Raw genomic sequence first — 27809 nt, 5'->3', positions numbered from 1 at the left:
TGGAAATACAGTCTATCGTAATGTAAATATTTTAAATATTTAACATTAAACAATAGTAAAGATCACTTTGTGGAGATGAAATGAGCAACACCAGGGGTTTTTATAAACTGTCTCTCAAAACTGCTAGGACCTGGGTAGCTGCTGTTCGGGACTAACAGCGTACAGCATATTTGGTGCAGTGTAGATATTTTTTTGGTAGAATATAATTATTTACTGTCATAGCAGAAGATGCAATTAGCTGATATTTCATGGGGCAGCCTCCCGAGAACAATCCTGAGGCAAGAGCAACTCCACTGTCTGATGAGACACTGGAAGGAGGAACAGCTGGGCACCCTGCAGACCTGCCGTTGTGTTGTTGCCCCACTTGAGACCTTCTTGCAGGTTTTTCTTTTCCATCAGGAGCCTTGCCGTTTACAAATGCTTCTTCTTTTTTATTGCCTCTGCCCTGACAGCCAAGCTCTTGGCACAGACGGTCAGGACAACGATGAGGACTCCAACCAGGAACGTAACCAGAGGCCAGAGGAAGCAGTGCAAGAGGACAGTCTCATCATGGGTGCGCTTCAGCATCACATCATCTGGCCTACAAAGAGGAGGAACAGGAGAGGAAGAAAATATAAATCAACCTGACATAACCAATTCATCATAAGTGGAAAGCATCTGCCATGGAAACAATAAAGGTGTTTTATTTGCAACAGTGTTAGAAAATGATCAAATGGACCATTTCATTCACTGCTTTCATTTGCCCATCTATCACCAGCACTCGTGGCAGGCCACGAGGGCTTTCCACTCACAGCGTTTACAGGCTAACAAGTTCATTCAGATAAAAAAAATAAAAAAAGCATTGGTACTTTAGGTCTTCCAGGGGTCGTGGTCATCACAAACAGCCGTGAGAGATACAGTATCACACTGTGGATTGAAAAACCACTCCAGTGAAAACATAATCCAAGGCAGCAGTTATACATATCTACCTCAAGTGGCATCAGACACTGCGCAATGAGTTTAAAGTGCAATTAAAACTTCCCTTTTAGCTTTGAGCTCTGATGTGTCCATGGGGCTGCATGGAGGCTCCTGACAAAGCCCTGGCTGTGGTTTGGGTCTGGATGGAGACCCAGTCCCTGTCCTCAGCGCTGCACCACTGGTGGCCCAGGCTAGCCCAGCCACACCAGCAGGCAGGGGTCTGCACATAACCTACCCTCAGGAGGACTGCTACCTGGCCCTGGGGTGCCAGAGGCTCCCGACTCAGCTCCTTTCCAGCAGAGGCTACTTGAGCAATAAGCTGCGATTTGGTACTGCAAACACCAGCTGCTCAGTGGACTTGAGTACGCTCTTACAGGGACACTTTGGGGAGCCCCCCCTGAAGATCTGAACCCCCATGCCTCCACCAACAGCATCTGACACACAGTCACGGTTGGGTCTGTGATGGATTTATGCATTTCCAAAGGGAAATGGAGGGAGGAGAACAACAAGGAGGAGACATCTCAAGAGGCCTGGAAATTCAGCCGTGCCACATGTCTGAAAGATCAGGTGTCCATCTGCCTCTTCCGGGTCTGGGAAGATGGTTGGGAAATCTGATGGCAGGTTTTCCTCAGCTCTGGCTCTTTCTGCTCTCCCTGAAGTTTAACAGAGTTATTAAACCAGTCTCGTGGCATTTGCACTTTGCTGCTGCTTTTCCATCTACAGCTAGAGACACACAGTCTGCTGGAAAACTATCTGCAAAGGAAGGAAACAGAACTTTCTCTAATTAGGAAAATACATATAGTCTTGACTCATATTGGTCCTCACTTACATTGAACACCCCATCCCACATTGCTTCATCAACGCTACCTGACGCTCCTTGGAGCAACAAACCTCACAGCCTAAAAACCTGGCAACCCAGGCTTATCCAGCCAGGTCCTGGGAATTAAGCTCTCCTAATGTGGTGGCACATGGGAACAGATACCTGTGCAATGACTGTGCTGTCTCTCCCCCAACAGCTTCATGCTGAATAGAAAGCAGCACTAAGAAAGCATTCCCTGTAGGGGAAACAAGAAGAAACTCTTTTTCCTTTACCAAGAAGTTAATTAATGGAGATGTCTGCAAATCTACAGGGTTTTATCCATCCTTAAGGAGTCAGTGGAGACAGACCGCCAGGCTACACCTGATCCCCAATTTAATTGCACCCGCATTTGCATTTGAGGGTCTCTCCCCCAAAATTGCTGTGTGGAGGTTCCTCTGCACCGTGCCAGCCTGCAAGTCCCTGAGGCCAGCACCACACACCTCTCTTTATTTGTGTAGTAAGGAGCAGAATAAGACTCTGATTACAAGCAGCTCAGCTATATAAAAGTTGAAACTCAGCAACATAAAAAATGATCAAAAGAAACCCAGGTGTATTCAATAGCAGAACATGTGAAGTCTGCTCAACTGAAATCCTCCAGACACATAATCAGGCACATGTGGAGACCGTAAATTGAATAAAATAATACTAACTTTATAGGCACAAACTCACCAGTCTATGCCATATAAGTGGCAGCACCCGAACAGAAAAATCCGTTCACAAGAGGTATAATACTGCTTCCTTCATACTTACTGTATCATCATCTGTGAATAACAGAGTGCTAATTGGCAAGGAGGCCATAAGTAGGCAGCATTCAATCCTTGCAGCTCTCAGCTTACAAGTGAGGTTGAATTTTAAGGGTTTTTTTTTTAAGTGGATACTACTCAAAGAGTTAAAAATTAAGGGGCAAGCAAACAAACTAGAAAATTGGATTCAGTTAAAGAAAATAAAGTGTGGTTGGGGAGAGCAAGATATCCTTTTGACTGAATCTCAGATATTTTAGAAAACATCTGTACCAAAGGCAGCTGCGATGGATGCCAAACACTCATTATAGGTGCGACTGTAACTCTTGCACCGTAGCAATTTAAAAGAGTTTTCCTTTTGGAAGAGTCAAAGACTTACAGAGGCCTTTAATGAAGCCTCAGGATGAGGTTTGGGTTCAGATAGATATTATTGCTTTCTTAGCTACAGCAAGAGTCCCTGTGCAATTCCTACATGGCAGAAGGTGTGCAGCAATTCACTGTCAACTGCTCACAGCATCTCTTCAGACAATGCATCAAGTCATGACTGGGTCCCCCAAAAATATGTCATTAAATGACTATTGGCACCACATTTAAGACATTAAATGCCTTTTTTTAGTCGAGGGGAGGGAGAAGCACTCCTGGAGGGTGACCCAGTGCATGGGAGAGCTCAGGGACCTTCTGGGATGTAGCCTCTCAGTACTGACTTTTGGTGCCAAAAAATGGTAGGACAAATCACAGCCTTGCTCCTACTTGGTTTAATCTGCGTGGTTATTCTAGAATTGCTACCATGCTTTCAGCTGCTCTTTATCTTACCCCAAATTAACTTTCCAGTGCAGATAAGCACTGCTGGACCCCAGCAGTAAATGAGAAAAGCTAATAAAGGCAGACAGCAGATAAACTGCATGCTCCTGGATGGCAGCGTCCTGGTTATCTGCCTGTAACAGCCCATGGAAACTTATCAAGATCAAGTTTGGCAGCGCATAATGCTGTTTCTTTGCATTTGTACGATTCCCTCCCTCTCCCATCAGGACCAGCTCCTCTTTCCTGCATCTGCTGACCCGCACGGAGATGTCGCAGGGCATAGTGGAGAGCACTGGGGAGCGCTGGGGCAGCAGGAGGAGGCAGTGGAGGACAGGAGCCTGGGCTCGGTGGTGCCCAGTTGAGGAGCCTTTCCCTGCAGATCCATCACTGGAGCTGACAGCAGTTATGGAAAGTGCTCTGGAAAACAGCTTAGAGGGTGTAACGGCAGCAGAGGGTCCCACTGAGACGCAGCTTTTACAGCAGAGGGAAATACCTGAAGAGGGGTTATTGAAAAAGAAAATGTTTACTATTTTCCTTTAAAGATAACTCCTTTCACCTCTGCTTTTTGGTGCTGAGATTGCAAACAATGGCAAATAACGGCTTCCAAAATGAGGAGGGAAAATCAGCCCTGCTGCACTCTCACAACGCGCTGCATGAGACCCCAAGCCCACTGCCCTGGTACCGTAGCACTGGGCTGGTGCTGGCAGGGAACCCATGCAGCCGAGCTGGCCAACACGACCTGAGAAGGACCATCCAGGCAGAGGAAAACACCCCTGACCAGGAAAAACACCCCAGCAGCACATGGGTTATACTGGACTTGCAAGTCCATGGCGAGAGCAGCCCAAGGAACGGGGGCTGGGCAGCCAGACATCCTCTGCAGCAGGAACGCCGCAGCCCCGGCAGCCCCGCAGCTCTGCAGGAGATGAGCAGAGGTAATCGCAGGGGCTTGGGGGTTCGTCATGTCCTCACGTACTGCACCCTGTGAACAAGGTAACTGGGCTCATCCACAGGTTTTTGCTTGCTGCTTGGAAAGAAGGGTAGGGAGGCACAAGGTGGGTGGCTTGCAAGCCAGACTCGCAAGTCCTGGCTCAGCAGCCAGGGATTGGCATGACAGGCGGTGTGAGTGAGGGCCTAGGAGGTCTCCTGGCTAAAAACCTGAAGAATAGACAAGTTTGCATTTATTTTCAGGTGATCCATGCCAGGCTAAAAAACATAGGTATTTCATGTGAGATTTGTAAGGTCCAAAACAAAGGACTGGGGAAAAATTAGGAGGAGATAGAGGGAGTTAGAATCAGAATTAATCAGATGAGTTAAATATAGCAAAGTCATTAGTGATTAATTAACAGGTTAGCCTACAGAGGCTGGATTTCACTTCTTCCAGGCTGTTTGTTATCCTCACATGATGGCATCAGTTCAGGGGAAGAGCTATCCTCCACCTCCTGAAGAAATGAATTCTCAGGCAGAGCAGAACAGCCACCACCACCCAGTGAGCCTCCGAAGGAACCAGCGAGGTGCGCAGAGCAGCTGTCCTCTGACATCTGAGTCTGCAGAGTGTTTGGGGACATCCCTGGGACAGCTCCTAAGTGATCCTGCAATGAACCCTGAGGGATAAGGAACAAAATCTGCTTGTAGAAAGTACCCAGAGCAGCAGCCAGGACTGCAGCCCTGCTTGGCCCGCGGGACATAGCCACGCTGCTGGATGGCTCGCTGCAGCGTCCTGCTTGGGGCTGAGCTCGTTACCGGGGCGCTGCACCAGCCCCCCTCAGGGATCAGCAAAAGCTGGATCCATCCTGCTGTCCTGGTACAAAAACCTTTGGCTTTCGCTCCAAGGCTTACACAGTGATTAATACAAGGGAGCTGCCCCGCATGTTTTTGAATTAGAAATATGCACACAGAGATACTTGTCTTACCAAGCACAGATGGAGGGCATCACCAGGAGAGCAAAGTTGCTGGCAGTGAGCCATGAGGTTTATGTGGCCCATCACAGTTACTTGGGAGCCCTGCAATAATCATGACGGCTGCGCTGTGAGACGAGAGGAGCCAGAGCCAGGCTGTGCTGCACCACGATGCAGAAGACCAGAAGTTCAGAAACCAGACACCCTATAGGGCCTGCAGGAGAATGAGCCTTTGCGTAGTTATCACCTGCCCCCGAAACAGAAACCCACAGCAGCAGGAAAATACTGCAGCCACCCAAGAACGCTAGGTACAGGCCAAAGGAGCAGAAAATTTTAGCTGAAATCTCTGGATTCCACCTCTAAAACAATAACTTTTAACAATAGCAGAAGCAAGGAGAGCAGGAGCCTGGAAAGGAGCCACAGATCTGCCGTGGGATCAGGGGGAGTGGCAGAGGAGGCTAGCAGGGCTGGGCAGAGAAAACAAGGGGGTGGTGGTAGGGGGAAGGGAGCAAGATGTGTTTAACAGGCAAGCAGGAAAAAGAAGAGAAGAGGGGGCTGTAATTCCACAGCAAACAACCCCTTTCCTCGGAAAGAAAAATAAATAGCTATCAGGACATCCGAAACACAGTAACGTAACTGTTTCGGTTTTGCATGGCAAGGTCAGCATGTATCGAAACTGCAGTTTTGACTCTTTCTTGCTACTTTTGTAGAGGTGACCTCCCTGTTCCCAGAGTCTGAAGACTTGTTGTTTCGCTTGGAAACAGAAAAGGGAAGGTGCCCCTGTCCCCGGGGGAAACCTTCTCATGACAAGGACGCGGCTTTGCTGGAAGCCCCCACAGCATCACTCCCCTGGTGCTGAGGCAGCAATGCCGAACCCAAAGGAGGTATGTCATGCCTCGAAATGTGTTTCTTTTCCCTGTGAAAATCAGCAGATATAATTAAAGATACTGCCTTGTCCCTGCAAGTATAGTGCATTTAATAAACCCATCTTTGCTCTGTGACTTCCATATAATTCTTCAGTTCAAAGATGTTGACCAGAGGGGTTGCACATATTCCCCCTAAGCTCAGTTATCGACCACTCTTGTTTCTAGCGACGCTGCCATTCAGCACTCCAGTAAATGCAAAGCCTCTCGAGAGGATGCACCCAAACTCCTAACACCAGTTATCAGTGCACAAAACAGTGGCAGGGGCAAGAGAGAGACCTAGTGGGACAAAAGGGGGAAAAAAACCTGAATACTTTCAAGCCCTGCTCAGGAATCGACACCTGGTTCTGCTGCGAACGGTGATGGCCACTGTGCAGCACCACCACCACTACCCAGCAGTAGCCCCAGGGTGAAAGAAGGATGAACAAACTAAAAAAAAGCCCTAAAGAAGTCTCTACCTTAACTCAGAAAACACACCTTTCCCTTTCACTGAGCAAAAAAAGAGGGAGGAATTCTGTTTTCACTGCTAAAAGGTGAGACCAGTACTTATTTTTAGCAGGACTTCGAGCTCAGGGCTAGAGCCCTGTGGGGCTCTGACCAGGGGTAAGTGGATTAGTTGTTGCATTATGCAACACATCCCTGTTAGGCGCTGCCAAGCAGTTCATAACAGACACTGGATAAAGCAGGCCTCCATCAGAGCCTTCGGAGCAATTGCTGAACATCATGGGAAGAATTGCAGTGCAGGGGTTACCAAAAAGTCATGTAGGACCAAAAGGTTACAGGCACATAAACATTTCACATCACTTATGCACCACACCATGCAATTTACATGACACAGTGAAAGCTGACGAGGTGGGGGCATGGGATAGGGAAACCTTACAAATATTTTTTGTATTCAAACAATCTGGATTTAAAGATGTTTGCAATCTGCATACACTTACTTTGCCCACAATGATTCATATCCTTTCACTATGGCAAGCACTCATGAGCATTTTTTTCCCCTATTGTTGCAAGACACAGAGATCTTCAGCTGGATGGCTGCTTGCAGGGGCAGTGCTATGTCTTACTAACAGTAAAGTCCTTTCGCTCTTGGGCCCGCGCACTGCTCCACAGGCGATACAGTTAAAGAAAAAATAGGAAATAGCAATGCCATCTTCTGACTGGAGGGAATTAATTTAGAAAACTTTGTGAAGTATCAAAGCAAACCGAGATTTCTGTTCCACCATTTATAAATGAGCAGCCCTACTACCTGAGCATCCTTGGCTTCTGCAGGTAATTATTCCCAGATAAATGGCCTGCAGGTACCCCAACGCCATACAGGTGGTCGCTAATCACCAGACAGTGTTTGCTCTTCAAATCTCAGGTGAATTTGTGTACAGCATCCTGCAGCAAACACAGAGAAGTATAAAGCATGGCTGGCTCATCTGCTGCGCTGCGGCAAAGGAGCCCCAGAGCTTTCTTGCCATACTGGACGAACCTAGAGCTAAAAAACAGTAATGCCACATAAACGAGCCACCAATAAGAAACTGCTTGACACGTGTTGCTCTGCCTATCTCTGCATGGCATGAGACTGAGGGGGCTGAGCTGATGGAGATACTGGTTTCTCTCTTTTTGTTCTTGTTGTTGATGTCAATAAGACCTGAAACATGAAGAAATAAAGTGACAGAATCTCCTCCATCCCACCCGTTCCCGCAGACCTCCCACTTTAGGGCATGCAGCTGTGAGCCTTGTTTGCATGTAGTCATGACTACAGACCGTCTGGGACACTCGGTGTGAGATCCATGAATACTTGAAGCACTAGAGCTCAGTGTCTTCTCAAACCTTTGGCAACAGCCTGAGAACTTTATCTGAATTTGTCATTTATTTTGTGCTCTGAAACACTGGGGATTGGTTTCTGCTGGGCAGGGCTCCCTTCAGACCAGAGTATCATCACGCCAACAGACAGGCACCTTCACCAGAGGTCCAGAAAAGCAGCTTTCCCATGCAGCTTGCACCACTTGGCCCAAAGCTAGCCAGAGAAGAGTGGGACACTAAAGTTAAGTGTCCACAGTGGCAAAGCAAAACCTCGCTTTTCAGTAAAGCGCTGAGCTGCAAGCTAATCATAGAATCATGGAATCGTTTAGGTTGGAAAAGACCTTTAAGATCATCAAGTCCAACCATTAACCGAGCACTGCCAAGTCCACCACTACACCATGCCCCTAAGCACCACATCTACACCACATCTTTTAAATACCTCCAGGGATGGTCACTCCACCACGTCCCTGGGCAGCCTGTTCCAATGTGTGACAACCCTTTTGGTGAAGAAATGCTTCCTAATATCCAATCTAAACCTTCCCTGGTGCAACTTGAGGCCGTTTCCTCTCGTCCTATCGCTAGTTACTTGGGAGAAGAGACCGACACCCACCTCGCTACAACCTCCTTTCAGGGAGTTGTAGAGCACAATAAGGTCTCCCCTGAGCCTCCTTTTCTCCAGGCTAAACAACCCCAGTTCCCTCAGCCGCTCCTCATCAGACTTGTTCTCCAGACCCCTCACCAGCTTCGTTGCCCTTCTCTGGACACGCTCCAGCACCTCAACGTCTTTCTTGTAGTGAGGGGCCCAAAACTGAACACAGTATTCGAGCCTGTGCGGCCTCACCAGTGCCGAGTACAGGGGCACGATCACTTCCCTACTCCTGCTGGCCACACTATTTCTGATACAAGCCAGGATGCCATTGGCCTTCTTGGCCACCTGGGCACACTGCCAACTCACATTCAGCCAGCTGTCAACCAGCACCCCCACGTCCTTTTCCGCCAGGCACTTTCCCCAAGCCTGTAGCGCTGCACGGGGTTGTTGTGGCCCAAGTGCAGGACCCGACACTTGGCCTTGTTGAATCTCATACAGTTGGCCTCAGCCCATTGATCCAGCCTGTCGAGATCCCTCTGCAGAGCCTTCCTACCCTCGAGCGGATCAACACTCCCGCCCAACTTGGTGTTGTCTGCGAAGTTACTGAGGGTGCACTCGATCCCCTCATCCAGATCATTGATAAAGATATTGAACAAGACCGGCCCCAAAACTGAGCTCTGGGGAACATGTATAATGGTGTCAAAGGCTTTACTAAAGTCTAGGTAGACCACATCCACGGCCTTTTCCTCATCCACTAAGTGGGTCACCTGGTCATAGAAGGAGATCACGTTAGTCAAGCAGGGCCTGCCTTTCCTAAACCCATGCTGACTGGGCCTGATCACCTTGTTGTCCTGTATGTGCCACGTGATGGCACTCAAGATGATCTGCTCCATAACATTCCCCAGCACTGAGGTCAGACTGACAGGCCTGTAGTTCCCTGGATTCTCCTTCTGGCCCTTCTTGTGGATGGGCGTCACATTTGCTAACCTCCAGTCAACTGGGACCTCCCCGGTGTGCTCGTTTGGGCTGGGCTAGAGTTAATTTTCTTCACAGTAGCTAGGATGGGGCTGTGTTTTGGATTTGTGCTGAAGACAGTGTTGATAACACAGGGATGTTTTAGTTACTGCTGAGCAGCGCTTACACAGGGTCAAGGCCTTTTCTGCTTCTCTCCCCACCCCACCAGCGAGTAGGCTGGGGGTGCACAAGAAGTTGGGAGGGGACACAGCCAGGACAGCTGACCCCAACTGACCAAAGGGATACCCCACACCATATGACATCATGCTCAGCATATAAAGCTGGGGGAAGAAGAAGGAAGGGGGGGACGTTCGGAGTGATGGCATTTGTCTTCCCAAGTAACCATTACGTGTGATGGAGCCCTGCTTTCCTGGAGATGGCTGAACACCTGCCTGCCAATGGGAAGTAGTGGATGAATTCCTTGTTTTGCTTTGCTTGCGTGCGCGGCTTTTGCTTTACCTATTGAACTGTCTTTATCTCAACCCATGAGTTTTCTCACTTTTACTCTTCCAATTCTCTGCCCCATCCCACCGGGGGGTATGTGCAAGTGAGCAGCTGTGTGGTGCTTAGCTGCCGACTGGGGTTAAACCACAACACCCGGTCAGCCAGGACTGCTGATGAATGATGGCTTCGTGAGCACTTCCGCCAGCTCCCTCAGTACCCTTGGGTGGATGCCATCCGGCCCCATAGACTTCTGTGTGTCTAAGTGGTGTAGCAGGTCGCTAACCATCTCCCCTTGGATTACGGGGGCTTCGTTCTGCTCCCCATCCCTGTCTTCCAGCTCAGGGGGCTGGGTACCCAGAGGACAACTGGTCTTACTATTAAAGACTGAGGCAAAGAAGGCATTAAGTACCTCAGTCTTTTCTTCATCCTTTGTCACTATGCTTCCCCCCCCATCCAATAAAGGATGGAGATTCTCCTTAGCCCTCCTTTTGTTGCCAATGTATTTATAGAAACATTTTTTATTGTCTTTTACAGCAGTAGCCAGATTAAGTTCTAGTTGGGCTTTGGCCCTTCTAATTTCCTCCCTGCATAACCTCACAACATCCTTGTAGTCCTCCTGAGTTGCCTGTCCCTTCTTCCAAAGGTCATAAACTCTCCTTTTTTTCCCCTGAGTTTCAGCCATAGCTCTCTGTTCAACCAGGCCAGTCGTCTTCCCCGCTGGCTCGTCTTCTGGCACATGGGGACAGCCTGCTCCTGTGCCTTAAAGACTTCCTTCTTGAAGAATGTCCAGCCTTCCTGGACTCCTTTGCCCTTCAGGACTGCCTCCCAAGGGACTCTGTCAACCAGGCTCCTAAACAGGCTAAAGTCTGCCCTCTGGAAGTCCAAGGTAGCAGTTCTGCTGACCCCCCCTCCTTACTTCTCCAAGAATCAAAAACTCTATTGTTTTGTGATCGCTATGCCCAAGATGGCCCTCAACTGTCACATCGCCCACAAGTCCTTCTCTGTTCACAAACAACAGGTCCAGCGGGATGCCTCCCCTAGCTGGCTCCCTCACCAGCTGTGTCAGGAATTTATCATCTTCCACACACTCCAGGAACCTCCTAGACTGTTTCCTCTCTGCTGCATTGTATTTCCAGCAGACATCCGGTAAGTTGAAGTCCCCCACGAGAACAAGGGCTAGCGACTGTGAGACTTCTCCCAGCTGCTTATAGAATATTTCATCTGCCTCTTCATCCTGGTTGGGTGGTCTATAACAGACTCCCACCATGATATCTGCCTTGTTGGCCTTCCCCCTGGTTCTTACCCATAATCACTCAACCCTATTGTCACCATCATTAAGGTCTAGACAATCAAAACACTCCCTAACATACAGGGCTACCCCACCTGCGCTTTGGTTCCCTAAGATAAATGTCAGACAGCTGGTTGTGCTGGGCCTCTCTATTTTTATTAACCGAGAATGACTGAAATTGCCAAGTCTGCTTCTCACCCATTTTGTATAACTTTGAACTGTATAAATGGTGCCCCACCAAACCGAAGGGAAGTGTTACCTAACAGCGCGCTCTGCATGCAGCAACAATTCTGAGAATGATGCTAAATCAAGTTTGATGAAAAGGAGATGATATTCATTCATTGCCTAGATATTTACCTAGAATTTTATTCTGTCATTTCAAAAGAGAGAGTATTAATATTGCAAATACCACACTCTCTAAGGAACCTACCACTATATTCTATATGTTTTATACAGACTCACACAGAACAGTTAACTCATCCACACAGTTAAAAAGATACTGACAGAAAATATGCACATTTCTATTTTGAAGTGAACAGATTTTTCCCCCAGTTTGTGTGTTTTTTACCACTTCACAAGCTGTTTAGTCACTATAGCTCTAAAAGTATACCTAAGCAAGCACATTCCTAGTCAGCAAAACTTATCTCTCAAAGCTTATTACTATCTCCAGAAGAAAATAGATGGTGTACGCATTTCAGCTTAGACTATCTTCAAGTATCTCTGGCAGCGAGCCTCTCTTCGGCTCTATATAAATTGTTGTATGATCAGCAAAAGGCAGTGTTTCGAGGCAGCCATTGCATTTGGCAAGAATATTTAACAGTATAGGATGCAGCAAGTATAAGGAAAAAACCTTGCCTGACTGCTGCACAATTCCTCAGTGTCAACCTACATAAATGGCAGACCCTAAGCAGTATACAGCCTCAGAAAAATTTTGCCTTTGCTTCACCTACAGATGTGATGTGAGAACCAGCTCACCTAGCTCTGGACACCTACCACCTAGGTGCCTGCACCCAAGCAGATCACCCTAAGCTCCTTTACAGGAGAGAAATAAACACCCCTGGGCATCCAACCTATATTAGGCATTTATTTTTGGGTAAGATTAAAGGCTCCTATTTCTCTCCTCTGACTGTAAAAGCTAACTTTCACAGCATCTTGTCCACACCAGCTCAGATGAATCCTAGCCATGATGTCTCCTGCAGAAGATCCCATGTTTCTGACTATCCTGCTCACTCAGGCAGTGGCTGCTGCAGGTCCCAGGTCTCAGCAGCGTGGGGAACTGGAAGCACCTGCCTGCCCAGAGAAGCCAAAATCATCACTCGGCTCCTGGTTAGCAGACCCAAGCATTAGCACCTTGCGGACCGAAGCAGCTCCCAAGAAGGTCCCTGCCAGGTCTGATGTCACCACACAGGGTGCCCTAAGTTTTAACCTCTGCACGCTGTAGACAGTGCTTCTTTCCCCACTGCAAGAAACAACTAGTTTTTGCTACAAAACATTGGTGGTTTCCCTCTGCAAAGAGTTAACCAGGGACAACGGACTGTCATCCTGGGCACGCTGACTAGGTCTACGGTCTCTCCAGGGAGGGGACAACAATCATAGCCAACCTAGGACAAACCTGAAGTTCCCAAGGCACTCAGCGGGCCACCCACAGGAGAGTCGGGCATCTCTATGCCTGCTACCCTGCTCCAGCTCCCCGGTTCCTCCAAGGTCCTAGCACACACACTGGCATCCATTTTCCTCCTGTGTGCCTTAATAAACTTAAATATCTGATGCCAACACTCCCACACTGAGCCCTGAATTGCACCAGCAAGCACCGAGCTATTCCCACCTAGGTCTCCCTCATCTGTTTAACTTCCAAGTGCTGGTGGGGTAGGACCTCTTCCTTTAGTCCCTGACGCGGCAGATATTTATTTGAGTGCTTAATTTAGCAACCAAGAACACTCTCCCCAGCTCTACCAAAATTACTCATGCTGATCAAATTAAGCAAGTGTCATATGCCTCCAGAATTGGAGTCTAAACCCCATAAAACCTTGGCTGATCTGGAGATCTTAAATATTCTCTTTCTGCCTCCCTGTCTGCATGGACCTATCATCCCAATCATTGCTGTTCTCCCAAGGCCTCTCAGTGAGCCTGCACACTGCGGTAACAGTAAGTTGCTGCCGCCACATCACCTTTTATTTCCCGGCACATCATCATCAGAAAGAGACAGGCAAAAAGACTCCCTCCTCTTCCCATTTACTGAAGGAAGGAAACCGCACGTCACCCTTATGCACATGTAAGTCACATCAACATCAGTAGTAAAAGTAAGAATTGAAACAGAAGAGGAGATGCTTTAAGTTACAACTTTCTACTCTGCAAGCATGTATGAAAACTGGCAGTTCTGTGAACGTTTATTACACGTATCTGATTCATTAATCCCTATGGACACAATTCCTGAGTTGGTTTGTACTATTTACTGATCTCCCCTTTTCTTCCAGCCCCTCATGAACACAATAGGATTTCTCTTCCACGGAGGGAAGGAACGTTAATATCCAAGCCAGAAATTTGCCATCTGAATGTTAAAAGCCAAGATGCTTTTTGCCATAAAATGACATGTTTTAAGGGAAACTTTCCTCAGAGTTTTATATTTTTACTTCAAGTGGTAAAAAAGCTTTTCTGCTTTCTATGTAGCTTTTCATCAATAGAGTTGTCTTGCAAAGTTCTGCACTAAACTCTGTGTGCTAAACCACATCACTATATGGGGTGTGTTTATATATACATATGCATGCACTTATATATATTTTCAAAGAGAACCAATGGACAGCTGTTAAACAGATGCATAAGCACTTCTGCTTATGCAAATGTAGATTACTCACCTCAAGTGCTGGTTAAAATAGCATGTAAATGGTTGCAAACCCACTTTCTCTTTCCAGTATTTCTGCTTGTACGTGACGTTCTCAGAGTTCTCCTGATCGTCTCTTGCACAGGGAGGGATGTATGAACACTGCCAACACACGGTGCAAAACAGAGTTACTTCTGCGCTCAAGAATGCAGGGCATCACTTCCTCTGCATTTTCGTCGTAATACCAGTGTGACCGAAATGGGCAAAGAATTATAAGTACAAGCTCCAAAGACACAAAAAAGAAAAGTTAGCTGAACTTTACTTCAATTGCTAGTTACTCCCTGCAAGTACTGGAAAAGAATATGCCAGCATTCAGAAACAAAATAAAAGCTTTATCATGTTTTGTTCCATTATCAAACCAACCTGCCACGTAACAACTTGGATTTTTGCATGATGAATGTAAAAATGATCATTTCATTTTGACATATTCCTAGCCAGCTGCATGGATTGGATTTGAATTACTTCCTATTTTCAGTGAGGCACGTAATCACACGTTTTGTTTAGCACCATGCTAATAAATAACCAAAATATTCCAGCAAGCTTTCCCAGATGATGGGGTATCTGATATCTGGCTGATATCCTTTGGCAAAAGACAGGTATTCTTCCACTGCTACAACAGAGGGAAACAAGCACAGAAAGTTCAAAGCCCCACTTCAGCAGAAAGGCTCAGCATCTGCTTCTGCTGTATAGAAGTCAACAAGAGTTGAGCGTGCAGCTGAGCTATCTGTAGATCTCACCCTCAGACATCTGCTTCAAAGCCCAAAGACATCAAGGGGAGTTCCTCCCCCAGCTCAGTGCACTTGGGTCTGCGCTTTCAGAGACTCAGCTCTGGGTAGCACACAACCCACATACCTTATTTCCAAGTCTCGTCTTTGGCACACCACCCTTCCCTCCCAGCCACAGGATGTTAAGCAAGAAAAAAAAAAATAGTCCACTGAATCCAATATTGGCCGTATCAGGATCTCAGTGTCCAAGCAAAATCCCTCCTATTGTTACCAGGCATCCATATGGGAGATCGTTACAGGAGACGTTGAACCAAACTGAGTAACACAGCTTAACTGATCCTTGGACAGCATAAAGGCTTTTTGCCCTGGAGGACACAGAGACAGCGAGGTTCCAGGTGCACACACAGATTTTTAATTCCTTTAAAGCTGGGAGCAGCAAGCAGAAAAAAGTGATTGGGAAGGTAGCTAAAAAGCCTCCTACTTAGGTAGGATGAGGAAGCAGGAGATGCAGGGTGTGGGAAGCCCCTTAAGGGATCCCCACATATGATCACAACATGGGTTTCTTCATAGTATCCTGAAGGCAATAACAACAAAGAGAGAGATATCCTCTCTAACCTGAAAATAAAGATCACCATGACTCACTGTGCCTAGTGAGTGCTTTCCTCTCCCTCTCCATCTGGTGAGGTTTCACAGGGGCCTACCGTGCCCCCAGATACATGCTATACCCAAGATGTACAGACCTAAAAGTCCATCTCCACTGTACAACAGCTTGAATCTTTGCCATTCCAGGGGGATGGGAGAAATCTCACGATTTTATTGGCCTGATCATGTAAAACCTGACCACTTCTGTCAGCACTTACAATTGCTGCCAGTAGCTTCCATGCTTCAGACTGGAAGGATCTGCAAGGTCTTGCTTGTTGCTTCCAAGCTGAAACTTGCCTTTTTCACATGCAAGGGCCTCTGTTTCCACATGGGCCCGCATCTGGTGTTGCCACGGCACAGAGCTCCCTTTAGATCCCTGTTCAGATGACCTTAAACAAGGATTCTCCCACTGATGACAAAGGACAGAAATGAGCAGCAACACCACTCTGCTTCAGAAACCAGAATGCAGTATTTATCACACACAGTTATTTCCATCTTAGATAATATTCCTTGGCCGGCAATGTTTTTGGTTTGATTGCGTACTTGGGAAGCATCAGCCACACTCCTCTTTCCTCCAACCTCCCAGTGCACAAACACATCTGTGCAGCAGCTGGATGGAGTCAGCAGAGTTGGCACAAAGACACCTGAGGGCAACGCTGACTCTGCTCTGTCCACCTAACAGCCACCAACGTGCTGCACCATTCCACCTGGTCCCTCGCCAGTCCTCCCTGCTCGGCCCAGCGTCCAGCACTCCCAACCTTCTCCAATCCAGTGTTTTTCTTCATGATGCCTTTCATATGCTGCTGTGGAAATAGTACCATATCCCACCGGTTGTACTTTTCCTGCCTGTGTCGGCTGTAATCTACACCCTGCTCTTCCCCAAGCCCCCAGCTTTTAGGGACACAAGAGATTAGAAGTAAGCAGGCTTTACTCAGAGTCCCCCCAACCAACCACTATTTAGCCAGCACACAAAAGGCAGAACTAGACAAAACAACTAGTTACCAATATACATTCTTCTGCCTAAATTTCCTCAGTGACCTCAAAAACTCCTCTTCCTGTGGTACCAGCTCCAGTACGCAGCTTCTCTCTCTCCTCTGAAATGTTTCTTCCTCATGGCTGAGCCTACTCCTGTCATCTGCTATGAAAGTGTGACCACCCCACCACTCCTCTGCTGGCCAAACTTTCTCTGGATCCTTCAGAGACCTTCCACCTCCCCCAAATATCACGTGAATCCTTCACAAAGTTCACAACCTGGTCAACCGTTGTTTATTCCCATCCTGAGTTTCAGACTTAGAAACAACTGCAGAGATCTCTTTTTCCAAGAGATGTCCACCTGAACAGACAAGCAGCAAACTGTAACAGTCCCCAAGGACAGCTCCATCACAGAGGACTTCACGTTTTTTGACATCGGTCCCCACGCTTTGAGCTTAGTATGAAGTTATTAAAAATAAGAGTTTTTCAGGGCAGGGATTTTGCTTGATTTGGAAGATGTAAAAAGGGCCCACAGAAAGCTTCCCCAACCAACATGTCCATCTCTCCCCACACCAAGGCAAGACAGCATATGAGAGTACTGCCAGCACCTACATGAGGAATACCTGGAAATTGGGGACAACAGTGAATATGCTCTCCATAACTCAAACTTAGAATCATAGAATCATGGAATCATAGAACAGAATTATAGAATAGTTTGACTTGGAAGGGACCTTTAAGGGTCACCTAGTCCAAGCCCCCTGCTGTGGGCAGGGACATCTTCAACTCGATCAGGTTGCTCAGAGCCCCATCCAACCTGACCTTGAATGTTTCCAGGCATGGGGCATCCACCACCTCTCTGGGCAACCTGTGCCAGTGCTTCACCACCCTCAGCATAAAAGATTTCTTCCTCATATCTAGTCTAAATCTACCCCCCTTTAGTTTAAAGCCATTCCCCCTTTTCCTGCCGCAACAGGCCCTGCTAAAGAGTTTGTCGCCATCTTTTTTATAAGCCCCCTTTGAGTACTGATAGGCTGCAATAAGGTCTCCCCAAAGCCTTCTCTTCTCCAGGCTGAACAACCCCAACTCTCTCAGCCTTTCTTCATAGGAGAGGTGTTCCAGCCTCCCCAGTCATTTTTGTGGCCCTCTTCTGGACCTGCTCCAACAGGTCCGTGTCTTTCTTATGCTGAGGACTCCAGAGCTGGACACAGTACTCCAGGTGGGGCCTCACCAGAGCAGAGTAGAGGGGCAGAATCACCTCCCTCGACCTGCTGGCCACGCTTCTTTTCATGCAGCCCAGGATACGATTGGCCTTCTGGGCTGCGAGCGCACATTGCTGGCTCATGTCCAGCTTTTCATCCTCCAGTACCCCCAAGTCCTTCTCAGCAGGGCTGCTCTCAATCCCTTCATCCCCCAGCCTGCATTGATACCAGGGAGTATATACGTGGCGGTCCAGTGAAGTTCCCACTGACTGGAAAAGGGGAAACATCACCTCCATTTTTAAAAAGGGAAAAAAGGAAGAGCCAGGGAACTACAGGCCACTCAGTCTCACCTCTGTGCCTGGGAAGATCATGGAACGGATCCTTCTGGAAACTATGCTAAGGCACGTGGAGGACAGGGAGGTGATTCGAGACAGCCAGCATGGCTTCACCAAGGGCAAGTCCTGCCTGACCAACCTAGTGGCCTTCTATGATGGAGTGACTACATCAGTGGACATGGGAAGGGCTACAGATGTCGTCTATCTGGACCTCTGTAAGGCCTCTGACACGGTCCCCCACAACATCCTTCTCTCTAAACTGGAGAGGTATGGATTTGATGGGTGGACTGTCTGGTGGGTGAGGAATTGGTTGGATGGTCACATCCAGAGGGTAGTGGTCAATGGCTCAATGTCCAGATGGAGGCTGGTGACGAGTGGCGTCCCGCAGGGGTCCGTATTGGGACTGGTACTGTTCAATATCTTCATCAATGACATAGACAGTGGGATCGAGTGCAGCCTCAGCAAGTTTGCAGATGACACCAAGCTGAGTGGTGCGGTCGACACACCAGAGGGATGGGATGCCATCCAGAGGGACCTGGACAAGCTCGAGAAGTGGGCCCATGTGAACCTTATGAGATTTAACAAGACCAAGTGCAAGGTCCTACACCTGGGTGGGGGCAACCCCCGGTATTAACACAGGCTGGGGGATGAAGGGATTGAGATCAGCCCTGCCGAGAAGGACTTGGTACTGGTGGATGAAAAGCTGGACATGAGCCAGCAATGTGCGCTCGCAGCCCAGAAGGCCAATCGTATCCTGGGCTGCATGAAAAGAAGCGTGGCCAGCAGGTTGAGGGAGGTGATTCTGCCCCTCTACTCTGCTCTGGTAAGGCCCCACCTGGAGTACTGTGTCCAGCTCTGGAGTCCTCAGCATAAGAAAGACACGGACCTGTTGGAGCGGGTCCAGAAGAGGGCCACAAAAATGACTGGGGGGGCTGGAACACCTCTCCTATGAAGAAAGGCTGAGAGAGTTGGGGTTGTTCAGCCTGGAGAAGAGAAGGCTTTGGGGAGACCTTATTGCAGCCTATCAGTACTCAAAGGGGGTTTATAAAAAAGATGGCGGCAGACTTTTTAGCAGGGCCTGTTGCGACAGGAAAAGGGGGAATGGCTTTAAACTAAAGGGGGGTAGATTTAGACTAGATATGAGGAAGAAATCTTTTATGCTGAGGGTGGTGAAGCACTGGCACAGGTTGCCCAGAGAGGTGGTGGATGCCCCATGCCTGGAAACATTCAAGGTCAGGTTGGATGGGGCTCTGAGCAACCTGATCGAGTTGAAGATGTCCCTGCCCACAGCAGGGGGCTTGGACTAGGTGACCCTTAAAGGTCCCTTCCAAGTCAAACTATTCTATGATTCTATGACTTAAGTATGTTCAGGTTCCTCAGGTGGTCACGAACCTGATCTTCTCTTACAGTGGGAGGGACTTTGCTCCCCCAATCCTTGCCTTGCAGTCCACCCACTCAAGAGGTGTGGAAAGAGAGGTTGCTAGTGAAGACTGAGGCAAAAAAGTTGTTGAGTACCTCAGCCTCCTCCGCGTCCACTGTTACCAGTTTGCCAGTCTTGCTCATCACGGGGGGTACACTTTCTTTGACCTTCCTTTTCTGGCTGACTTACCTGTAGAAGCCCTTCTTACCATTTTTTGCATCCCTTGCCAAGTTCAGCTCCATCCATGCCTTGGCCTTCCTAACCCCAAGCCTACACAACTGGGCAGTGTCCCTATACTCTTCCCAGGATACCCGCCCCTACTTCCACTGCCTGTATTCCTTCTTGCACTTTAGTTTGACCAACAGGTCTTGACTCAGCCATGCCGGTCTCTTGCCTTCCTTGCCTGATTTCTTACACCTGGGGATCGAGAGCTCTTGCACTCTATGGAAAGTGTCCTTAAAGATCTGCCAGCTCTGTTCTGCTCCCTCGTCCCTGAGGGCAGTTTCCCAGGGGGCCTTATTGACTAATTCCTTGAACAGCTGGAAGTTTGCTTTCCTAAAATTCAGGATCCTGACTTTACTCTTTGCCTGACCCTTATCCCTCAGGATTGCGAACTCCACCAGTGCATGATCACTGCAGCCCAGGCTGTCTCCAATCTTGACATCACTGATTAGCTCACTTGCATTGGTGACCATCAGGTCCAGTATTGCATCTCCTCTGGTAGGGCTGTCTATTACCTGGCCTAAGAAGTTATCCTCAATGCACTCCAGGAGTCTCCTGGATTGCCTACAGCTTGCCGTTCTACTTTTGTAGCAGATGTCAGGATGGTTGAAGTCCCCCAGCAGGACGAGAGCCTGAGAGTGCGATGCTTCCTGTAGCTGGAGTAAGAAGGCTTCGTCAATAGGCTCCTCTTGATTGGGTGGCCTGTAGTAGACACCAAGCACAAGGTTCCCTTTGTTGCCTCGGTCTCTAATTCTTACCCATAAGCTTTCAACCCGCTCGTGGATATTCTTCAGAGAGAGCTCTTCACACTCTATCCATTTCTTGATGTAGAGGGCAACCCTCCACCCCTCCTTCCTCACCTGTCCCTTCTGAACAGCCTGTAGCCATCGATAGCCACACTCCAGTCATGGGATTTGTTGCACCAAGTTTCAGTAATGGCAACTAGGTCGTAGCTTTCTAGCAGCATGGTGGCTCCCAGCTCCTCCTGTTTGTTGCCCGTGCTGCATGCATTGGTGTAGAGGCATTTCACACCACTCTTTGCACAAGTAATCCCAACAGCAGCTGACAGAAAACACATTGTTTTCCACCTCTTCCTCTTCATCTTCATGTGAAAACCACAAAGGAGACACCCAGGGTCTTGCGATAAATCTTTGGGACCTCATTGCTTGAGCCTGTCGAGGATTAACAATCTCGAAGAGAGGAGTGGTCACTGCCCAAGGCAAAATCATCATCACATGAATCCCAGGCATCACCCTGAAACATCTCCTCAACCTGATGAAGGCCTTGAGCCACAGTGAACACCCAAGGTCCAACTCCAACCTGGACTTATGACCTGCTGCACAGAGCTGGTTTGCCTCCCCACTGAACTTGATGATCATTTTGGCCCCTTCTGATCCACATAGGTGGTAGATCTCTCTTTTCTGAGAATAATTCTTGCCTAATTCAGTCACATTTTTATGAAAAAGAACCACACTTGGTAGGCTCTGAGAGAAGTTGTCTCAAGCCTGGAAGACACTGTCTACAAGACGAGACCAAGAAAGTCTCAAATGCAAACAGACATAAGGGCCCAAAGTAGAAGCAAGTCAGCCCATCAGAAGACAAACCGATGGCACTAAGAAGCAAGTCTCCAGCCTCAGTCTCCAAGCGACTCGTCGAGGACCATCCTCCTGGCTGCTGGTGAACTACAAGACACAGCATGTACTATTTGCTTGGTGTGGCAGAGAGCCCTCACATCATGTGCCGTGCAGGTTGGGAAGCTTGTGATGAAATGAAGGAGTGGAAAGGACGCTCTAGATAAGTATCACTGCAAAAGTACAATGCACCTCTAAAGCCAACAATTTCCGACTCCTGATCTCCAAGTGCTTTGCGTTTGCATGGCAAGGTTTTGGTAGCAGGGGGGCTAATAATTAAGGCTTCTGTGAGAAGCTGTTAGAAGCTCCCCCCACGTCCGATAGAGCCAATGCCAGCCGGCTCCAAGACAGACCCACTGCTGGCCAAGGCTGAGCCCATCAGTGATGGTGGTAACGCCTCTGTGATGACGTATTTAAGAAGGGGGAAAAAAAACATGCGCAACACCAGCAGCAGCCGTAGAGAGGATTGAGAATATGTGAGAGAAACCACTCTGCAGACACCAAGGTCAGTGAAGAGGAGGTGCTTTAGGTGCCAGAACAGAGATTCCCCTGCAGCCCATGGTGAAGACCATGGTGAGGCAGGTTGTCCCCCTGCAGCCCATGGAGGTTAATGGTGGAGTAGATATCCACCTGCAGCCTGTGGAGGACCCTACGCCAGGACAGGTGGATGCGCCCAAGGGAGGCTGTGACCCCGTGGGAAGCCCACGCTGGAGCAGACTCCTGGCAGGACCTGTGGCCCCATGGAGAAAGAGGAGCCCACGCTGGAGCACGTTTTCTGGCAGGACTTGTGACCCTGTGGGGGACCCACACTGGAGCAGTCTGTTCCTGAAGGACTGCACCCCGTGGAAGGGACCCACGCTGGAGCAGTTCATGAGGAACTGCAGCCCATGGGAAGGTCTCACATTGGAGAAGTTCATGGAGGACTGTCTTCCATGGGAGGGACCCCACGCTGGAGCAGGGGAAGAGTGTGAGGAGTCCTCCTCCTGAGGAGGAAGGAGCAGCAGACACAACATGTGATGAACTGACCGCAGGCCCCATTCCCCATCCCCCTGCACTGCTCGGGGGGGAGGAGGTAGAGAAATCGGGAGTGAAACTGAGCCTGGGAAGAAGGGAGGGGAGAGGGGAAGGTGTTTTAAGGTTTGGTTTTATTTCTGATTACCCTGCTCTGATTTGGTTGGTAATAAATTAAATTAATTTTCCCAAGTCGAGTCTGTTTTGCTCATGATGATCTCTCCCTGTCCTTCTCTCGACCCACGAGCCTTTCATTATATTTTCTCTCTCCTGTCCAGCTGAGGAGGGGGAGTGATAGAGCAGCTTGGTGGGCACCTGGCGGGCAGCCAGGGTCAACCCCCCACACCAAGCAGTGTATGAGCTTCTCCTAACTTTGTGTGTGAGCATCTCTGCACATTACTGGCCTGGAAGGGAGGAAGCGCTGCCACAACCATCCCGCTGTGGCAGGAGATGAGCGGGGGGACTCACCTCATTAGTACAAAAAAATGCCCCCCTCCCAGCTGACTGTACCAAGGGAGCTGGAGCTCAGCGTCACGTCTGGTTTTCACCTGCATCCATCAGCACAGACAAACCCACCAGGAGTGACCAAACCCACAACCCCTCACAGAGGCTCGAGGCAGCGAGGGGCACCCCAGGTGAGACGGGAGGGCAGTGGGGTTTATCCGCAGCACCTGGGGCTGCTTCCAGAGGAATCGCTAAACAGCACCTGCAGAGTTTGCCTGTCAGAGGTGCCAGCCCAAACACAGATCTGATGCTTCACCAGATGCACCAGACCCTCCCAAAATTATTGTAGAGTTGGGCATATTTTGGTATTAAACCTCCTCTATCGTGGGTCATACTTAAGAGTCAAAAAACTAAAACCAATTCTATTTACAAGTGCACAGAAGAGATAACTGTACATCATCTCATCAGGCTGAGTGGTTACAGAAAGAAGCATGACAGGAGCACACACAGATGCAGAGCGCAGACAAGGAGCAGCGGCTGGCTGCTCTGCTCCCCTGCCCAGGGACGGGGACAGGGACAGGGAGAACTGGGTCCTGCTGCACAGCTGCTAACATCAGGCTCACCATTCACTCCCCTAAAAGTTTCTTCAGCGAAACAGTCGGCAAGTTTTTCCAGCACTACGCTTAACTTCAAGCATAGAAAGGGAAAAGTCTGAAAAAAGTCTAGAAAAGTCTAAAACAGTCTAAAAAGCCAGAAAGCAGATCTTTTTAGCAGCTGACGTACTCCACTGTCATTTCACCCAACCAAACCTATAGCCTGGCCGCTGTGCTGGCTGCATGCACCGCTGACGCACTCAATGGCCAGAACGAGAGCGACAAATTGACTTTGGAATTAATCCCCCTTAAGCCTTATCTCAGAGATTATTATTGCTATCAAGGCAGCTGAAAAAAGGCTACCGTCTCTCCACTGAAATTTCTTCCTCTAAGACAACAATTAAACAGAAAAAAAAGAAAAAAAAAAAAGAAATCCACAAATCACTCGGACTGAACACGAATGTAATCATGCTCGGTGCTTTATATATACATTTCTGGATTAACTCTGACCCAGCTATATAATCTTTTAAGAGCTAAAATGAATCCTGGGCTGTACAATGATGTGATTATCTTAGGAAGCAAGAGAGAGAGAAAAAAAAATTTTCTTTTCCCTGCAGCTAGACCTCGCTAGAACAGACAGATTCGTAGCTGCCGATGTGTTTATACGCCAGCCCACTCTACTACAGAAAGTAGAATATTTTTAGTCCGATACACTGGGGATTTTGGGGTAGAGTGAAGCCGCCAACTGATTCAGTATTGTTGCATGTTGTAAGGAGCCTGAACTATGCCTTTTCCACACTATTGATTTACCAGGAAGAATTGCGACCCCACACAGAGAAGCGGCTAAACAAATGTAAAATTTAAAGACTGTTCAAAACAAAATTGGTCAATTTTTTTTTCCTTTTAGTTAGTTGGAACTGATTAGCGTGTTTTATGTCTAATTGCACGAACACAAGTGAGCGTGCTGCAAGAAGGTGACGGAAATGGGAAGGGTTAAATGTCTCCTTAAGTGTTCATTCATAAGTACATACTGGATCCCAAGCATTAAATCCAGCAGATTCCTACTCTGTTGGTACGACTAATCTATTTCAGCATAAAATCCTGAAAGCTTTTAAAGACGGTGAGACTTTAGGGCAAAAATTAAAAGGAGAGTATAACTACTCAGCTCCACAGACATTAAACTAGGGAAAAAAGGGGAAACCAAAGTGACAGCGATACATACTTCATTCCCTTAAAAGGGTATGTTTTCCTAATGAAACCTAAACAACTTTTCTTCTTATTTTGTATTGGTTTTACCTTTCTCCTTGGTCTCATCTGGTAAATCAGATTTAATCCTCAGCAATCAATATCCCAGGGTAAACAGCCCACACCTAGAGATGCAAGGTGCAAGCTAGAGAAAACTTTATATTTCTAAGAGAATGCAAGTACAACGTGCTGCCAACACACAGCCCTGTGTTTCCTTATTAACTGTTAAATAAAAATAGGCTTCTGAGTGACTTTTACAGGCATTGCTCCTGAAGCTCTGGGTGCCTCCCTGCAGAAATTGCAATCCAGCCCCCGGGCAGGTGCAATCCTGCTCTTCCCACCGGACTTCCAGAAAGGCAGGAGAAGACGAGATCAAGAAGTAAAAACAAAGCAAAACACTCAGACTCCTTAGAGAGACGTTGCGGTTGCAGCCCAGTTTGAAAGCCTCTGCTGAAACTGAGGATGCTGCAAGAGCTGCTGAGCCCAGGCGTGCTGGTGGCACGGCTCACGACGGGGCCGTCGGGCCGTGCTCAGGGACAGCCACGCTGCACCCTCTGCAGCAACACGGCATCTTCGCCCCAGGTCAAAAGGGTGGCTTTTCTCCTGCATTTCACCAACTACCTCCTGCCCACCTGAAGATGGGAGAGAAATTTAGGGACATCCTGGCGCTTGGACAGCTAGGGCGCTCAGAGCGCACGTCTCCGTAACGACAGCCCTCTCTGCGGGGAGCCTGGCAGCAGCATCCCCAGGGAAAGATGAAGTTTGCAAAGCTCCCTCACAGGTCAACATTTCATCCGCTTCGCTATCAGGCACCATCCAGCAGTGCAGCTTCATTTTAATCCAAATCCTGTCAGACTCAGCGTCCTGCTTCTCACTCTGCTGATTTTTGCCCCGATCACCCGTCTGAGCCCACAAGCTGCCAAGAGGAAAAAAGCAACCCCCAGACCCTGAGCTTGCAACTTATAGAATCATAGAATCATAGAATCATTGAGGTTGGAAAAGACCTCTAAGATCATCGAGTCCAACCGTCAACCCAACACCACCATGCCCATAGAATCATAGAATCATTGAGGTTGGAAAAGACCTCTAAGAAACCCACCTTCCAAGGGACAGAGCCGTGCCGGTGTAACTATGACTGCGGAGATGTGAGGCTGCACATCCCAAACTGGACACGCAAATCTGCTCCCCAGCCCCTGCACGCAGACTCCTGCACCACGCTTGGCACGACCCTGGGCACTGCGCTACATCCACATCCCGGTTAAAGAGCCGAAATTTGCTTTTCCAATACACTCCCGATTTCAGGTTCTTTCAGAGGGAAGGGAGGGGATTCTACCGTGTTTTTTATTTTCTGGAAACTACTTAACAAAATCTCCTCCACTCGGGCAGCATGCTGGCAAGGTGATCTTTACTCAGCACGACAAGAAAAAGGAGAAAGCGGAATAACTGCCGTTAAAGAAAGAAAAAGCACAAGTCGCACATCGCCTTCAGACTTTCCTAGTTTGCTACAAGATGCAACTTTAAAGACGCTTCCGTTCAGTCCGTTTTCGTGTGGGTGACGGAGAACTTTAAGAATCAGAACAGCGCCGAGGAAACCTCTGTTTCAGCGCAGCCCCCTCCCCAGCGCCCCATCGGCAGCGGCTCCGTTAAAACGTCGCCTTGCGCTTCGGGGAGCTGGTTTGGGAAACCCCTCACCCTCCGGGACGTGCAACAGCATCGGTCACCGCCCGGGCGGACCTCCTCGCCGGCAGCGGGAGTTTCTCCCCGGCTTCCCACCGGCTCCCAGCGGGGACCGGCAGCGGAGCCGCCCCGCTGCTCCCCCCTCGGGCCGCCCGCGGCCGGGGCCGCACCGCTCCCGCGGGAGGGATGATCTGGGGCCCTTCGGGGAAAAATACACGTATATAGCGTGTGCGCGCGTGTATATATAGTGTTATGCTACACATATATAGCACAGTGTTATACTGTACTATATATAGTGTGTGTGTATGTACACGCTATATATATACACACCATATATATATACACATACCACGTATAGGGGTTTTTTTATATATACTCTCTATATATACTTTTGGCTGAGTAACAGCACAGGGACATTTTGGAGGGGCGCTCCGCCGCTTCACCCATCCGTCCCCCCCATCAGAGAAAAACCCGCGCCCGAACGGAGGGCGGTTGCAGGGGACCCCGACCCCAAAGGGAGGCGCAAGGGGCGGTGAAAGGGCACCCAGCACCGCGGCGAGGGGGCAGGATTTGCCCTGCAGGACACACCCCACACACCCCCCCCCCGCATTTTGGGAGCGCGGCGCTGCGCGGGTCTCACCTTGGGGTTGGTGCGGAGCTGCCGCTCGTCTTCGTGGAGCAGCGCGGGTGCGGAGGAGCGGGAGGTGCGGACCAGGACCTGGAGGCAGGGGTAGCGGGCGGTACCGCGGCAGGCGGCCCCGCAGGAGAAGGTGCAGGCGAAGCGCTCCCCCAGCTGCCGCACCGCCAGCACCGTGCAGTTGGCGGAGCCGCCGCCGCCCCGCTCCTGCAGCGCCGGGCGCAGCCAGCAGCAACCCAAACCCAGCAGGGAAAGCAAGCCGGCGGCGATGAGGAGGAAACCCAGCCGCATGCTCTTGTCCTCCGCCTCCGTGTACTCGTAAGCCAGCCGGCTCCGCGCCATCGCCCGGCTGCCGCTGGCATCCGCCGCCGGGCAGCCGCTGCCATCGGCTAAAGCTCCCGCCGCTCCCCCCGCCTCCCTCCCCGCCTCCTTCGGGGCCGGGGGAACCCGCGGGGGTGGGTGATGCGTGTGACCAGCACGCGAAAAAAAAAAAAAGAATTAGGTAAATCGATAAAACGCAAGCGTAAACCCGGCTGACTTAATTCAAGCCCCTCCGGGGGTGGAAGGGACAGCTTGCAACGGGATTATCTGGCCCGGGAGATTTGCCGTGGGGAGGGCTAGTCCGGATTAATACCGGGTACCGTGAAAGGTGCAGCGTCTAGAGGGGGGCGGGCCGGTGCAGGGGGGCGGGCGGGTGCGGGGGGCCGCAACGCGCCCCTTGGGGCGCGTTGCGGCCCCCCGCACCCGCCCGCCCCCCTCTAAACCAACATCCCCCCACAGGATGGGGTAAGCAAGCCTGCAGGCCAATCCAGAAGAATAAAATGACGGCTTGAGCCAGGCCATGAAAATAGTTTGTCCTTCCCAATTCTCACCG

The 27809-nt window shown here is 49.3% G+C and overlaps 1 protein-coding gene across 1 annotated transcript; it reads right to left on the bottom strand.

Annotated features, from left to right (window-relative positions):
• Positions 1-219: 219 nt before the first annotated feature.
• Positions 220-27277, bottom strand: KCNMB4 (potassium calcium-activated channel subfamily M regulatory beta subunit 4). The gene is made up of 3 exons (XM_076328658.1): positions 26939-27277; positions 14157-14284; positions 220-580 (listed from the first exon to the last, which is right to left on the bottom strand). Exons 1-3 carry the CDS (start codon positions 27275-27277, stop codon positions 412-414), a joined length of 636 nt encoding a protein of 211 aa, XP_076184773.1. The 3' UTR covers positions 220-411.
• Positions 27278-27809: the final 532 nt, after the last annotated feature.

The sequence above is a fragment of the Aptenodytes patagonicus genome, chromosome 1, assembly GCF_965638725.1.
Source record: "Aptenodytes patagonicus chromosome 1, bAptPat1.pri.cur, whole genome shotgun sequence".
NCBI classification, from domain to species: domain Eukaryota; kingdom Metazoa; phylum Chordata; class Aves; order Sphenisciformes; family Spheniscidae; genus Aptenodytes; species Aptenodytes patagonicus.
Note: the sequence above shows the minus strand (reverse complement) of the source record. Positions and strands in the feature narration are given on the sequence as shown.